The sequence below is a fragment of the Mya arenaria genome, chromosome 9 (assembly GCF_026914265.1).
Source record: "Mya arenaria isolate MELC-2E11 chromosome 9, ASM2691426v1".
Lineage (NCBI taxonomy): Eukaryota > Metazoa > Mollusca > Bivalvia > Myida > Myidae > Mya > Mya arenaria.
The window spans coordinates 29152927-29169855 of NC_069130.1; the positions used below are offsets into that span (position 1 = coordinate 29152927).

Genomic DNA, 16929 nt, shown 5'->3' on the forward strand with positions numbered 1-16929 from the left:
TATTTTTTTTTTTACATTTTCAAAAAAATAGGAGCGGTAAATCCGCGGAACGAAATATCAATTTGGTGTGGCCTAAGTGACACTAAATTGAACATAATTTATAGTCCTCATTGATATTACACATAGCCCAAAGTACATGTTGATCTAAGATTTAAGGCTTGGATGGAGTCAGGGCAAGAAAAATGCATATTAATACATTGTACTTTCCAACGCAAGAACTTGATGACAGGATGAAAAACTGGTCGTGTAACGGGTTTTAAAAGTAGTAGTAGTAAAAGTAATGTCCGGAATACACGGTTAGTCACGAAGTCTTAGTCGACTATGAAGCGATGTTGTTATAACTATTAGTTGTCCAACGCTCACTTCGAAAGTATCCAAGTAAAACAGCATACAAGTTTTAAGTGTTTTATTTGATTGTGATAATAATGAATAACAGTGGTAACAATTCCTTTTCACTAGTTTAAAATGTTCATATATTTTGTAATTTTGATAGGAAATCCTAACAGAGGTGTATCCTCGACGCTTGTCAAAACCAGCATAATGTTTTATCAGTATCTTTTGGTCAGTATCTACCACGTGACTGTCACAAGGCTATTAATAAGTTAATATTACATAACTTTTTTCCATGCTGGACTGCCGCATTTAGAAATAAGACGTTTTAACAACAAAATGCGCTTAGGCCGATATGCATTAAAGATAAATATCTAAAGCATGTACTTGTAACGTGGTGGATACGTAACGAACAAAAGAACATTGTAAAATTAATATGCAATGTACATTTGAATATTGCAAAATATATATGTATTCTTATAAAATAAAATTCAGTGACTAAAATGCTATAAGTAAATTATTGCAAATAATTGGCGTTGTAGCAAACTGTTTGTTTATTAAAGTAAATAAAGCAATCCCCACACCAAGGAAGTGCAGTATTGCTTAACCAGCTTAGTTGACATTATGAGTTGGAGTTCAAATTGCTGCAATTAAAGGCACATCTAGTTTGTAGAATTATTCAAACTCTGATTTAGCAACCTTAATATAGTTATATGAACTACTTTTGCGAAATGAAAGCTTTTTTAGATTTACAAGGACGGGTGAAAAGTATTTGCCAAATGTACTGCAACACCTGATACCTGTTGCCTAGGAATCCAACAAATTATTGGCACTCCAAATGTTACAGTACTATTCAATTTGGAGTGCCTGAAAAGAAAGCTTCTTGATTCTACATTCAATATCTTTTTTCTGTATGACATATTGGACCAGGAGAATCATGAACCTACAACCTTTTGCATCTATTGAGATAGGGAGCTATCAGGACAGTGACAAATAACAATACAACTGCTGCAATTATTGAGTTATCTAATGCATACAAATTAAGATGGAGAAAATAATTCTTAATTTTTCCAAACTACTTCCTTAAGCATCTTGTATGTAGTTGTCTTTTACAATGATTGTTCAAAGTTACAATGGCCGTGTGGGTTAAAGATGCTCTGTCCACGGGGTAACAGATTTTGTTGTTCCTGCGTTTTGATCCAGGAGGTTGTATTTAACTCAAGTAGATTTTTGCAGATTCGGATTTCACAAGGCACAAGCCGAGTAAAATCAAATTTACAAAAAACTACCAGAATCAAATATGACATTCCGCCATATCCGGATCAAAACGCAGTGCTAATAAACCTTTTATTATATACATTACTGATTAGATCACTTAGAAGCCACATCTTTGCATAATACATTTCATTTTAAGGATGCACTCATTGGTTTATTGACGTCAATTTAATATTGCGCAACATACTTGTTATGACGTGACGTCACAATAGTGGTATATGGCCGTATTGCACTGGAGCAGAATATTGGTTCAAGTCTTTTGTGATATGTATTGCATGTGGATTGATGATGGGTATATAATAAAGAATAAAATTATTTTTGGTATTCCATTCTCACTAGCAGTGTGATGAACTGCTGACACCATGTTATGAAATTTGATTGTCAAAGTATTTAAAAGACATTTCAATATTTCATACTTTGAAAACGATATCCATCTCATCTTAGTCTACTCAACTTGCTTTGCTATGTACAAAAGTCTGCAGCAGTAATATGAATAGCATTAGACAGAAGGCAGTGCCTAATATTTATCAACAGCACTAAGTTATCATGGTAACATGTTATATGAATTGAATACCAAGCACATACTAAGAGGAAGAATATTATTCTTCTCTTTTTAAATAAAAACTACTTCCTAGTAGCATTGTGTATGCAGTCTGACATAGGTGTACAATGTAGATGTCTTTTTACAAAGATTGTTCAAAGTATGGCCCTGTGGTTTAAAGCTCCCCTGAAAAAGAGGTGACAGGTTTTCTATATAGTATATAATTACATCATTGAAAGTCTTCTCTGAAACTGCAAATAACAGACCTTTGATATAAAAGGATTTGATCAAATTAAAGAAGTATGTGTGCCCCCCCACCCCCTCACTTTACACACACTTAACTTGATTTTTCAAATTTCCTTTGCAGCTTGCAAGCAGTTTTAGTCTAAAGTTTAAGCTAGCCCATTAAACAGTGACCCCTTGTGATGTGAGCCGATTTTTTCAATGCTTAAAATATGGTTGTCAACATTCCCCTAGTCCATCAGTGCTTTCAGCACTTTGATTAACAAAGTAAATATTCGTGGGATTTTTTTACGATCATAATATCCAGAATTGAGGGAAGTGCGTGAGTCAATCGCTTTTTCTATCGATGACGCGAATTCGCCTTCTTCTTTGTGTTGGCGATCTGCTGATATTCATGATAAGAAACATGGATAATGCAACAATTTATGTACTTCGAAATCGCAAACACCTAGTTCACTGAAGTACATGTGTAGCTGTCTAGATAGATTGGAAGTGTTCACTGTTTCGTGCTTATCGTCATGGTTCTTTGAAGAACATAAGAACCATGTTACATTTTTTTCAAAAACATTTTTTTTATTAAGTTATCTTTATTAATAAAGAATTTAGCGTTCGGAATTTGCCGATATTTCTCATCAAAACGTGCACTATTATACAGCGTATTGGCTCAGCCTCCACGCTTAGGCTCCAGCTCCCTGGCTTTTGGCTCCATCTCAACCCAGAAAAAAGAGTATAAACAAGCTTATTCTGGTAAACAGGCGGTCATTTTTATACCCAGCAAAATAAAAGCACTCGACAATACTGGTTTTATCTTAAATGTAAGCTTCTTGATTGAAATTCAGCTGAAAATTGGTGAAAATGTTCTACCTTAGTTTGTAAACATGCATGTGTATGATGGGAGAATCGGAATTATAACTGCATAAACAATATGTTTTCAAAATAACCGAAATACGTGTGAAGACTAAACATATTTATATGGCACTGCATTCCGCGATTTCTCAAATAAGCCCTCGTAATTGTGATATTAGATAAAATAACGAATCATTACTACGTTTTATGATGATATCCGTTCTTTTGCTCTAGCTCGGAAGTGTCATTGGCTCTTTTTTATACACATCTCCTTAAAGAGCTGGAGCCACTGTTTCGCAGCCATGTACTTGCAGCGGACTTAAACATACCGATTTTGAGTATGTAAATCGTTCATATACATCCGAGGTTGTTTTCGATAAGAATGCCCGCGAAGCTCCGAATGTACAAGAATGTGATAAGTTTTTTTTTTCTTTCGATTTCATATGTGGAAAGTTTTCCACAGCTTTCTGGACAAAGGTGCGGTAAACCCAAACGAAATATCACTTTGGTATGGCCTTATATGTTCATTCAACGCTTGTTATAATTGGGAGCATAACCCTTGAAAGAATCTGATGTAACCGCAAATTTGACGAACCCATAAATATTAAACAGGAAAAAGATAATTCATATGGTTTATGTCGTTGCATTTTCATACTGTTTCAACTGTATGCACGAAATAGCCTAGAGGGCGTTTGCAAATTTATTAGCTTCCTTCTTAATGTCTGTTAAATGTTATCATTTGGGCAATCCCTTTTATTTATTGTCATCAACCTTCAGACTGTACTGCCCGTCACACTCTCATTATACTATAATAATACTAGTAATGTCTGTCACGTGTGTCCCACGGTTCCGGATAGAAAGCCTCGGGCAGCGCAGGTGCACTCGTGACGGATTTTCTGGAACGGACACACGTGATTGATATTTTTCTAGCATACCTTAAATTATATTTTAATTGAGTAAAAAAATACATTTAAAGCTGCACTCTCACAGATTGACCATTTTGACATTTTTTTTTATTTTTGCCTTGGAACGAGCCAATTTATGCGGAAGGAAATTCGTGTAAACTCGCTGTGTCGACGTCGGATATCTCGACTTTCCGGTTGTGCCTTTATTTTATTAATCGATGATAAAATAATTTAATCCATGTAATTCTCCAATACAACAAAAATCTCCCTTGAAAATGCCTAATGCAAAACATATACGATCAATACACTTACTCAAGCTTATTGAAGACGAGACATATTTTCATGATCCCGTTATAAAATGTCAATATATCATACACGTCAAATCTCACGTCTGAAGTTAGTGACAACTGAATATTTGAACTCTTCTAATTAGTACAGTGTAATGTCTATCTGTATAATAGCGGAATCTTAATAATCACATGACGATGGCGAAAGGTAAGGAACAGAAGGAATATATGCCTCACTTTTCAAAACCCTAGGCAAAACGTTGAACTGTACAGACAGAGATTCTATAAGTAGACAGGAAACCTGACGAGGAATGAAAACTATTTTCAATACAGGGAAGTACGGAATTTTCCGGAATGCCGCTGTCTAGTTTTCTTTTTTTTACAGAAGATCGGAGAGAAAAAACAATTCACGAGACGTTCCAGTGGTTAACAAGAAACGTGACGTGTTGAGGTAAAGTTAGAATATATTCCAGTGGAAATTCCAGGGCTATTTCTTGGGGATCATGTTCGTAGTATTTAATGAAGTGGAAACTTACCCAGGTGCATTACATTCAACAAATGCGGGAAAGTGAGATATGTGCACCACTAGCCATCCAGGAGTCCGCCGCCATAGACTATTCAACAGGAAGATAGAAGCTGAACCCCGCTCCATTAGCTCCATGATTCAAGTGGTGTTGTTTCTAAAATGGAAAACTTTTCTGCGTGACCGTATAACTCCAATTGCAAGTAATAACTCTCAAATCCTCTTCAACTTTATAGTCTGAATGTTTAGCATATCTCTCCGATAAGCACCATTAATAACACTGCTTCCTCACCGCGGCCATCGGACATAATCAGCGAACTTCATGCCGTTTATTCCGACCCGAGAAGAGAGAAAAACGTATAGCTGTCATCGGCGATTTCATATTGAAAGCTTTTGACAAACGTTGGTTGGCTTATACGACTGATATAAACACACACCCGAGATATGGTCCTGATTGTATTCCACTCCCACAAATGTTATAAAATATATTGGAGGCAATGATGCTGAACACTGCGATAACAGTAACCCCGACGATACCTCCAGGCATCTGTGTGACCATTATCTAACATGTACGATTAAGGTTGTGTAGCGGTATACCTCTGCACCGTTGCTCCCTGAGAGGATTTGGACGGTACACGTGTCAACGGTATTCTACAAGAAGAGTGTTACTAAGTAAGCCAAGTCATCCCAAAGGTCAATATATACAGGTCGTCTGTGTTCGGCGACTCTCAATAAGGCTCAAGACCAAAGTTATCTGCCCCCGTTGACCCCCGTTGATCCGGATGTTAATACAGAAAAAGAGTGCTTGTGTTCAAGTATCAATATGTTATCAAAGTTGAATGAAAGAGAAGAAACGGGTGTTTTTTTGCATACAGCTTAACATGATTTGACACTGTATTGTTAAAAACGATAGTTTTCAGTGTAAAAATTGGAAAAATCATTGCCTGCGGATCTATGTAAATTGGTTGTTTGTAGCCTTATTCCACCTTGACCTCATGTTCATGAACTGTATTTCTACTCAATTTTGTGGGACACCGCATTGGTCAACCCTATGTTTTCTTGTGATGAAATTTTGTGTCTTGCATTCTACAGCAGCCAGTTACTTGTTTTTCAATTGGGACTGTTTTAAAGTGAAAAGCTAGGTTAGTATATATATGAAACATATAGTAAAAACAACTGTGGTCTTAGGGCATAAGTAGTTTCATGATCCATTGAAAGTGCATTTCAGTGCTAAAACTGAAACGCCACGTCTTGCGTGGCGAACATACAATTTTGTCGGAAATGGAAATTGGACACCAACAGATATTTTCGGGAACAAATTTTTTTGTTCATTATTTCCCAGAAATTACCACATGACGAGAGATTGCCTACGACAATACGTGCGCCAGGAAGTCAGCGACATACATTTACAGCTGATATAAATAACACTACTTATAAAGTTCAGTATTTAAAAACTTTAAGCTGTGGTGCAATCAACCCGTGTGTAGCCGTGATATAGATTCTGGAAATCAGCATTACAGAGATGCATGTCATCATTATAATGATACTTAGTGTAATAAAAATTGTATAAATAATTGTAATAATAATAATATACGTCTTCATCAACTGCTGGTTGAAAAAATACAGCTTTCAATTTTATTTTTACTAACTTGCAATCTAATTATTCAACATTGAATTTCTAAGGAAGGTGAGGTAAAGTGCTAACTAAACTCGCTTGCTATGTGACACATTTTACTATGATGAAATTAGATTAAAAAGAGTGCTATATAAGGAAATATACTATTGTTCATCGGTTATATAACAAAAAGGGGGACGAAATTACCATACACAAACGAAATCTCTATACCTTCAACGTTCAGACAGAACAGAAACATGTACAAATTATGCATCCTTAAACACACTCACTTCGTACCACTTCTGTGTATCGGCCATCAGACTCAACAAATGACTTCATTTTGACATGTTAAAAAGCAGAAGTCTTAAGATTATCCTTATACATGTAATGTAGAATATTGTTTGTGAATTTAACGGGACATATATGTTGAAACTTGAAACACAAGAAGAAGCTCTACAAACCTTGAAAAGTGATGAAGACACGGGATAGAACGCAAAATCTGCGCCCAATTCATGTTTTTGAGAATATAGAATACACAAACAGTACAGTAACAAAGGTCTTAATCTAGGGAATAGTACGTTCAACCACATGTGTATGAATTTTTCCAGAAATGACTACATCAACTAACGTATGTGGGTTCTGGAATTGTCACGTACCTGGAAAATGCACGTTTTAATACTGTTACTAGTAAGAATAGTCTGCTCACTCTAACTCGATTAGCAATACATTAAACAGTTTATCACCATGCCATTTACAGCAGGAACATGCAAACTATACGTAATGAATAATAAAAGCAGTCACAGGGGTTCGAATGGGCCAACAGTTAAAAAAAGGACAATCAGAGGGATACTATTCGGATCCCGTTATTTTTTTTGTGCACACTGATATCACATATTTGTGAATCCATTTAAAAGTTAAAAGACAATGTATGTGAAGTAAATCAAATGCTAAGACTTTTCACACACACCCCAAAAAAAACCCTAAAACAAAGACTTTTCAACCCCCTAATATACGAACACTTTTCAACCCCTTAATTTCTCACATTTTTTCGGTATAACTTCAACAATAAACAATTTATTTTGAAAACATTTTTAAAATCAAGAATATATTAAGACTAAAAATATATCAAACAGATCAAAGAAAATACAAATCTTTAATTGTATTTAAATATCAATTTGTGACTGGCTGACAAAAAATAATAGGGACTGAAAAGTCTTTGAAATAGGGGTTGTAAAGTCTTCAATATGGCTATTAAAATATTTCAGCTAGGGGTTGAAAAGTCTTTGATATAGGGGTTGAAAAGTCCAAACAGGAAGGGGTTGAAACGTCTTCTAAATAGGGGTTGAAAAATCTAAGGGTTGAAAGGTTTTCGTTTTGAGTAGGGGTTGAAAGATCTTGGGGTTGAAAAAGTCCTGCTTCCAAACAGGTGTTTGGCATCGTCGGTATCAAAGCTCCCTAAGAGGAGGCGATAGGTGATGGTAGTTTTAAAACAAATGGAACATACATTAAGGTGATTTATTTGGCTGGTGCTTGTTGAACATTATATTACGTTCTAATCATTGGTTTCCGGATCAGTCCTGATTACACCTAATGAAAATTGTATATAAGAGCAATCCATATATGCTCAACAACACCGATTTACCATAGAGCCGACACGTTGCAATAAATATGTGTATGTACTTAATATAAAAGTTGCGCCAGTATTCAACAATGCCAACTCCTTCTTACACATAGAAAACATATTAAACGGTGGTATAATATTCGATGTTTTTTGCTACCTACAGCACTACAACACCATCGGAATCTCAATATATTTTTAGTAGCAGTAGTTTATTTCGCATAAAATACTTACAAAGTGTATAACGATAACAAACAGGCTGGTAATAAAAGTATAACATTTTCAGAGGAAAACGAAGTGTGGCATTAACATTTAGCATGTGTAAGATTAAATGCATTTTAGATAGTAAAATAAAGCACAAGTTTGTACAAATAACCAAGTCACGTTCTTCTTTTCATTGCAAAAAATATGTATTCATAAATACCGAATAGAGCCGGTTTTGATGTTAATGACATTTTTTTTTAATTTATGTAAAGAAGGCCATCTACAATAATACAACTTAAAATATTTCAAACTTAAATCTCTATATGCTGGATATACTAATAAACAATGATACTCTGATACGCTTGCATATTACAATACACACACACACACAATCTATGTTCTTCAAGGATATAATTGTTTTTCACTGCTTCAATTGCCAAATTATGAGCAGACATTCTGAATTTTGTTAAGGAGATTTTATATTTCAAAATATTAGTGTTATCAAAGTATGATTCTAATGTAAACTCGTGTTTATACAAACAACACGACCATAATTTTCGAGAATTGTGGTTATTTGAGTACCAATGTAGGTAATACATGTCTAATAATCTTTGTTTTATAACAAGAAATATATTATTATTATTGAAATTGTTAATCCATATATATTCTAATCCATGTTCTTGTCTGAACGTTGTTCTAATTTAATGTGCCCAGTTTGTGCCATTGTAGGTAATATTTTGATTTGCATCGTTAATACCTACTAGTTTAAATAAGACTGGTACCCTACGTTACTTTTTGGTAAAAAATAGAGAAGAAAATATAGAATGAGGCAGCAAGTCTATTTTGTTCAAACTCATCGATAATCCCGTTATTACTACTGCCGTTATAACTCTCTTTAAACTTCTTAGTTACGTCCCTTTTTCGTAAATTTGCCATTTTCTTCCAAAATTGACGTTTGAATGGGTAGTGCAGATTCTAAACAGAAACGTAAATATCACACACCAGAGACTGGTAAAATGCCTATAGTATTTAATTATCTAATAAAGCAAGACTTATACTAATACCTTAAAAATTGTAAACTGTCACTTCTCTTCTTATTTATGCAACAGTCATAACCACGGCCCTCCAATATCACACACCAGGGACTGGTAAAATGCCTATATTTTTTAATTATCTAATAAAGCAAGACTAAGTCATCCAGCACTCTACAAATTGTAAACTGTCACTACTCTTCTTATTTATGCAACAGTCAAAACCATGGTCCAGGGGTATACTGGGGATAGCCGGGGAAATGGGCCGTGTTTTTACTTTCCAGGTGGCTCGCAGTGCCAGATAAATGAAGTGGTTTTGACTTCACACCCAAAATACGAGGGAATGGGCCTTACCTAGGGTCCCTGGGGTGCGGGGGCATTTGACGGGGATTTAACCAGCAGTTTGTATGCGAAGATCTTACACGGGCATGGCTGGTTCAAAAGTCAGTCTCCGCTATTCCCCGGACCTTGGGGGCCGTGGTTACAATTGACTGGTACATTTTTATAAGAGGTGCCTCAAATGAATGTATTTAATGTAAGTCAGTTCCAAAATATTGATTTGTATCTCTTTAAGACTTGATTCATTATTATGAAACGTCAAAAGGTAAGGCTAGTAGTTTTATTCTTGGCTAGGAAAACAAGAAGTGGGATATGGACACGTAGAGTCGCCAAAACAAAAATAGTCAAAGACTCTAAAGCGGCTGTTTATATGTACTAGTTAGAATACATACTTTACTTTTGCTTTTAAAAATAATATAAAAAAAAATCCCTATTATCTTTCTCATAGGTTTTGTATGTTTGTTTTCCTTAACGGTAGATTTTTTTCCTTTTAACTTAACTGTTCGGAGCATAGTGAGGCTTTACTACTCACCCCAGAGTCTGCATCGACATTTGATTAAAGTTTTAGGGCAAGTTGGCATTTTCACTTATAACTCCAATACCATTCATTTCATTCACTAAATACTTCACACAGTTTTTCAGGACCATCACACAATGAGGTTACAACTTATATAATCCCATAGTACCCTTAATACAAATTATGGCCCCTGATTGACTTAAGAACTTAGGTTACAGTGTTAAGGCACATTGTGTCAGATTAAACTTAAGGGCAACAATTTGGGATTTTTACTTCAATGGAATTACTTCTATACCCTTCATTCATTTGACTTACTAATTCACGCAAGTTGTGAACGGCCATCACACAATTAGGTTACATAGCCAGACATTTACCCTAAATAAAAATTATGACCTTTGAGTGACTTTTTTCTTCTTTATTTATTGCTCTTGACAGGCACTTTTTTTAAATATTTTTTAATCGAAGTGAAACCTGGTTATTAGAATGATGTATGCTGTTGTTGGGGCGGGCCAGCATGAGGACGGCTTCAAACTCACCTGTGGTGGTATATATAACTTTAGTTAAGGTTTACAAATGGTGACCAAATTTGGTAAATAGACTTGTTATGTAGAGGAAGCGTTTATTGAGGCGTAACATGGGGTTGCATTTGTAGCCCCTAGGGTGCAGGTCAAGCGAACTGTTATTAAAAATTGTAAAAACATTTAATACTGAATCTCACAAGGAAGTTCTTCTGTCAATCATTGTAAACCTGGTTTAGTTGAATTGTCGCGTGTCTTGTTTACTTTTTAATTTGTCCTTTTTAACTCACCTGAGCACAAAGTGCTCAAGGTGAGCTATTGTGATCGCCCTGTGTCCGTCGTCCGTTGTCGGCGTCGTCGTCGGTCGTCTGTCGTCAACAATTTGACTGTTAACCCTCTAGGGGTCACAATTTAGGCACAATCTTAACAACACTTGGTCAGTATGTTGCCCTCAATTAAATCTTGGACGAGTTCGATATTGGGTCATTTGGGGCTAAAAACTAGGTCACCAGGTCAAATTAAAGGAAAAGCTTGTTAATACTCTAGAGGTCACATTTATGACTGTATCTTCAAGAAACTTGGTCAGAATGTTAACATTAACAATCTCTAGGTCAAGTTCGAATCTGGGTAATGTGCAGTCATAAACTAGGTCACCAGATCAAATTGAAGGAAAAGCTTGTTAACACTCTAGAGGTCACATTTATGACTGTATCTTCATGAAAGTCAGTCAGAATGTTTATATTAATAATCTTTAAGTCAAGTTTAAATCTGGGTCATGTGCGGTCAAAAACTAGGTCACCAGGTCAAATCATAGGAAAAGCTTGTTAGCACTCAAGAGGTCACATTTATGACTTTATGTTCATGAAACTTAGTCAGAATGTATATATTGATTAGTTCTAGGCCATGTTCGAATCTTGGTCATGTGCGGTCAAAAACTAGGTCACCCGGTCAAATTTAAGGAAAAGCTTGTTAACAATCTAGAGGTCACATTTATTAATGAATCTTAATGAAAGTTGCTCAGAATGTTTATATTAATACATTGTAATCTCTAAGTCAAGTTTAAATCTGGGTCATGTGCGATCAAAAACTAGGTCATTAGGTCAAATCATAGGAAAAGCTTGTTAGCACTCTAGAGGTCACATTTATGACTGAATGTTCATGAAACGTAGTCAGAATGTTTATATTGATTAGCTTTAGGCCAAGTTCGAATCTGGGTCATGTGCAATCAAAAATTAGGTCACCAGGTCAAATTTAAGGAAAAGCTTGTTAACACTCTAGAGGGCACATTTTCAACTGTACCTTCATGAAAGTTTGAAAGTTGGTCAGAATGTTCATATTGATAATCTCTAAGTCAAGTTTGAATCCGGGTCATGTGTGGTCAAAAACTAGGTCATTAGGTCAAATCATAGGAAAAGCATGTTAGCACCCTAGAGGTCACATTTATGACTGTGTGTTCATGAAACTTAGTCAGAATAGTCAGAATGTTTATATTGATTAGCTCTAGGCCAAGTTCGAATCTGGGTCATGACCAGACTGACATTTCAAATTCTCTAAAACTGTAATACCCTCAACTATAATATTTAACATGTAGCATTGAAAAATTGTCCTAAATTTGTTTTAATTAAGTCCCCTCTCGATGCACTTTCCATCGCTCTGAAAAACACTCATTCCCTCCCCCTGTCACAATTGCCCTCGCCCTGAAAACACTTATTTCACACTTCAATTGGATCAGGTGAGCGACACAGGGCCCTCTTGTTTACTATTGCTTTTGACAGCAACATATTACACCATGATTGTATTCATTTCTGACACAAAGCGGCATATAGTCGAGCGCACTGTCCTAGGAAAGCTCTTGTTTAATTCGCTCGTACTGTTCAGGCGAGTGTTTATGTTTATTATTCTTGGGAAATGTCGTACCTCCAATACAATTCTTAATGTTAAAGAATATATTGTTACATAGTTTTAATGAAAAAGGGCAACAACGATCATTATAGTGTGTTTGCCAAAAAATAGTTAAACGTTGTTTCTTTAGATATAAAGGTATTTGATATTTTTAATACATATGAAAAAACCTTATAACTCAATTGTTTTTAATGAAATTTTTTAATACTTGCCGTGTGACTTTAATGAATAAACAACAATAATTTACTTTTTTTTCATTGGCGTGTTTAAGCTATATGGTGTTGTGTTATATAAACCATAAAAGTGGTTTAAGTGATAAAACAACATTGTGCAAGAAATTTGACACTAAGATATATAAGGTTTTTAAAAATAAAATAAAACCATTAATCTTATCCATGATAAAATGAAAAAAATAACCCTGGTAATCTTTTCGAAAAACATAAAAAAAATCTTATGAACAATGGAATTACACTAAATTTATTAAAATAAGGAGGTCTTAACAGTTGCACAAAAAACAACAACAAAAAAACGTCAATACCCAGCAACGATAGCAATTTTACCTTTCCCTTTATCCACCTCCATGTTGTTTGTTCGTTATAACAGGAAACAGTTTATGTCGTCTGCAAAATAACGGACAAAATTTCCAGCTAAAATATTGTTAGATTTTATTTCAACGGCCTTTTTGGTTTACTCTTTCGTCGCATGTTTATGTAAAACATCATCTTAAAGACTGCTTGTTATGCAAAATGTCTGTTAAAAAGATTTGTAAAGAAAGGGTTATTCAAAATAAGTGTGTTTTAAATACATGGTAGGATACGCATTTTATTACTGATTGCATTTATATGAAATTCATTTAGCTGAGAAAAGCAATAAGGTAAACATGCATAATTTAACACAATTATGTGCGGGCTTTCAAAAACAGTGAAAAATATCAAAATGTTATTTCAATGTTTAAAACAGTGAAATAACATTTTTATTTCACTGATAAATCTCCGTAAGTCACAATTAAGCATATGCTAAAAAGAAATCACTATTGCAACAATTTACAGATGTTCTTGTTTAAAAGGTGCATGTATTATATTATCATTTAAATTTTATTTATCAATATCAACTTTAGTTCAACGAAAGTCCAATAAACTTTTTATTGGTCCCGTTCTCAATTGAAGATTTATTAAGACTTTCTTGTTTAAAAATAAATGTGAGTATATATTATTAAGCTTTTGTGTTTCTTATTAATCTTAAGTGTATGTATCTATTGCAGTTTGAAAACCGAAGAATGTCGAAGCGTACACATTCTGAGATGTGGGAAGATGCTGAGTCAAATGATTCTAGTGAAAATAGTGAAGATGGTGATTCCACTGACGAATGTAATTGTCAAAACCCAGAATATGATGTTGAAAATCATTTTGATGATTTTGCTGTAAGTAGTTACTTGTCGAGTATAGATGACATAGCAGGACTTAAAGAATACTATAACAATGGTAGATTTACGGGCGCCAATGTCCCTATTGAGGTAGAGTGCACCAAATGCTCTAAACCAAGACAAGTTACTGTAAGAGTAAATGCGACCATAGGTTGGGACCAATGGAGAATAGACAATGACAGAAATCCTTCTATCAAGTGTTTTGAAGATATTGAATATGAGGGTGTAACTGACGACAATCCAGACAGGTCGCTGCAAAACTGTTTCAGCTATCCTGATGAAGAGTGGGATGAGTATGATTCGCCTTCACCACGTAGGTACCAAGGTAACTCAATGTTTTGTGGTAAAGATTGTAAGGAAGTCTGAAGCCAGGCCATAATTTCTCGAACAATTTAATGTCTCTTTTAGAATTTATTTATTGTATTATTTTCTCATTGAATGAGTTTCTAAACTTGAGACAAGGAACCTATTGTATACATCGGTCAGGGCTGGTGATATTTTTGTCATTAATCATTCTATATTGACACCTATTGTTTTATAATTAACTACTAGCGCATTAAATCTTTTTAACCATCATTTGTGTTGTAAAATCCAGTTTAAGGAAGTAATTTTGCTTAATAAATTAAGATGCCGCTTAAGATGTTTTGAGAAGATACATTTTTGAAGTGTTTTTTTGTTTCGCTTACAATAGAGATTACTTTATAGACCGTCTCTCAGTCGATGTACTGAAGGTAGCCGGTTGATAGACCATTAATAAAGCTGTACTACTTATTCTTCCTTTAATGTTAATTGATTTAAAAAAATATATATATATATTCCAGAGACGCTGCTGGTGCTACACTCCCCAGTGGACAAACACCACGTGGACAGTTTTTGCAGTTACTTGGATAGGGAGAAAAAGGTCACAGACGATTACTTTAGAACGGAGAAATCATTCCTGTGCCTACCAATGACAGAACGGGACCCGTTGTGTACACCAGTCAGCCTGTGCGAAAATGCCAAGATCCTGGACAACACCCTGATCATACTTACTCAAAGCGCCTCACTTGATTTCCTAAGTACCGTTAAATGCTTGTTGAACCAGACAGAAGTAATGGAAGGGAAGCTCAAACTTTTGTTAATAGGTCGTCAAGGTGGTAAGCAGGCGCTTGAAAGATTAATGGAAATAGAAATAAATATTCCTGTTAAAGAATTTGAAAATGAAGTGGGAAATACATTATCATCATACCAAAGGCAATTGCTTGATTGGCTGCATGATGATAGTGATGATCGTGTTGATGATGATGATGATGATGATGGTGTTCGTGTTGATGATGATGATGGTGTTCGTGTTGATGATGTTGATGATGATGATAGTTGATGATGATGATGATGGTGTTCGTGTTGATGATGATGATGATGATGATGATGGTGTTCGTGTTGATGATGATGATGGTTGATGATAATGATGATGATGGTGTTCGTGTTGATGATGATGATGATGATGATGGTGCTCGTGTTGATGATGATGATGGTTGATGATGATGGTTGATGACGATGACGATGATGATGATGATGATGATGATGATGGTTGATGATGATGATGATGATGATGGTTGATGATGATGATGATGATGATGATGATGATGGGTTATAATAACTTAGGTGTAAATGAAAAACTGAAGAGCGACTCATGTAGAAAGTTTCCATAAATAAAGACGGCCTGTATTTTAAAGCTGATTGTGTATGTCTTGAGATAAGATATTGCGGCAGTAAAATTGTACATGTTCATGTAGCATTAAATGGAAAAACATCTCTCTGTCTAGAAATCTCCTCGCAATAAACCTTCGAAATGCTGAATAAAGTGTCAGCTTTAGGTCTTTCATCATGTGTTATATGATTCTCCTTGGGGCATAATTATGTGGGTCAAAGATAGTGATCACTTTTAAAATGTTATTGTATTTGACTTGTTATAGAAAACAAATCCTGAACCGCTTAGATCTGGCGTTTACACTAAAGGTAAACTAAGACAAAGTGTTGGTTTGTGTCGCCTGGTTAGCACTGCAGACATATATGGAACATGTAATCAGGCGACATCGTTGGAACACATTCATGTCCGCTCTCTAACTAAAACATATCTTCTCCAATCGTTGCCAAACTGTGTCCCAAGGTTTATTGGCAAAATACTTGGGCTTAGAATGCATTTTAGCTCGACTATTCAGAGAATTGAGCTGTCGTAGAGACAGCAGCGTGTTCGACTATTTCATAGCTTTTAACCAGATTTCCTTTAATAGTCCAATAATAAAGGATAAGCATGGATAATTAGGTAAGAAAACTATATATTATTCTAAGTACAAAGTGTGGTCCCTGCTTGACTTAGAGAGTGGGATTAACGTCTTTTGGCACGTTAATTGGGGTCCCAATACAAGTTATAACCTCTGTTTTTCGACACGCATATAATATCAATTTAACGACTACTATTGAGTTATATCTTTCATAGGCAAAGCGACGCAGCGCAGTCTTTAGACAGCTTTTGTTCAATCGGAGTTATGGCCCTTGAATTGTCACAGTTTGACCCGTTTTTAGCTCGACTATTTAAAGTATAAGAAGGGCTATACTACTCGCCCCAGCGTCGGTGTCAACGTCCGGTTAAAGTTTTAGTTTCAAGACCATCACACAATGAGGTTATATAACTCCATATTATCCTTAATACAAGTTATGGCCCCTGATTGACTTAGGAACTTACGTTAGGTTTAAGTTTTAGGGCAGGTTAAAGTTTTAGAGCAAGTTGAGATTTTCACTTATAAGTCCAATACCCTTGACTTAATACTTC

General features: G+C 35.2%; 1 protein-coding gene across 1 annotated transcript; it reads left to right on the top strand.

Annotated features, from left to right (window-relative positions):
- Positions 1 to 9318: 9318 nt before the first annotated feature.
- Positions 9319 to 15911, top strand: LOC128203074 (uncharacterized). The gene is made up of 3 exons (XM_052904336.1): positions 9319 to 9374; positions 13956 to 14442; positions 14939 to 15911. The coding sequence occupies exons 2-3, from the start codon at positions 13971 to 13973 to the stop codon at positions 15475 to 15477; spliced, it is 1011 nt and encodes a 336-aa protein (XP_052760296.1). The 5' UTR covers positions 9319 to 9374; positions 13956 to 13970; the 3' UTR covers positions 15478 to 15911.
- Positions 15912 to 16929: the final 1018 nt, after the last annotated feature.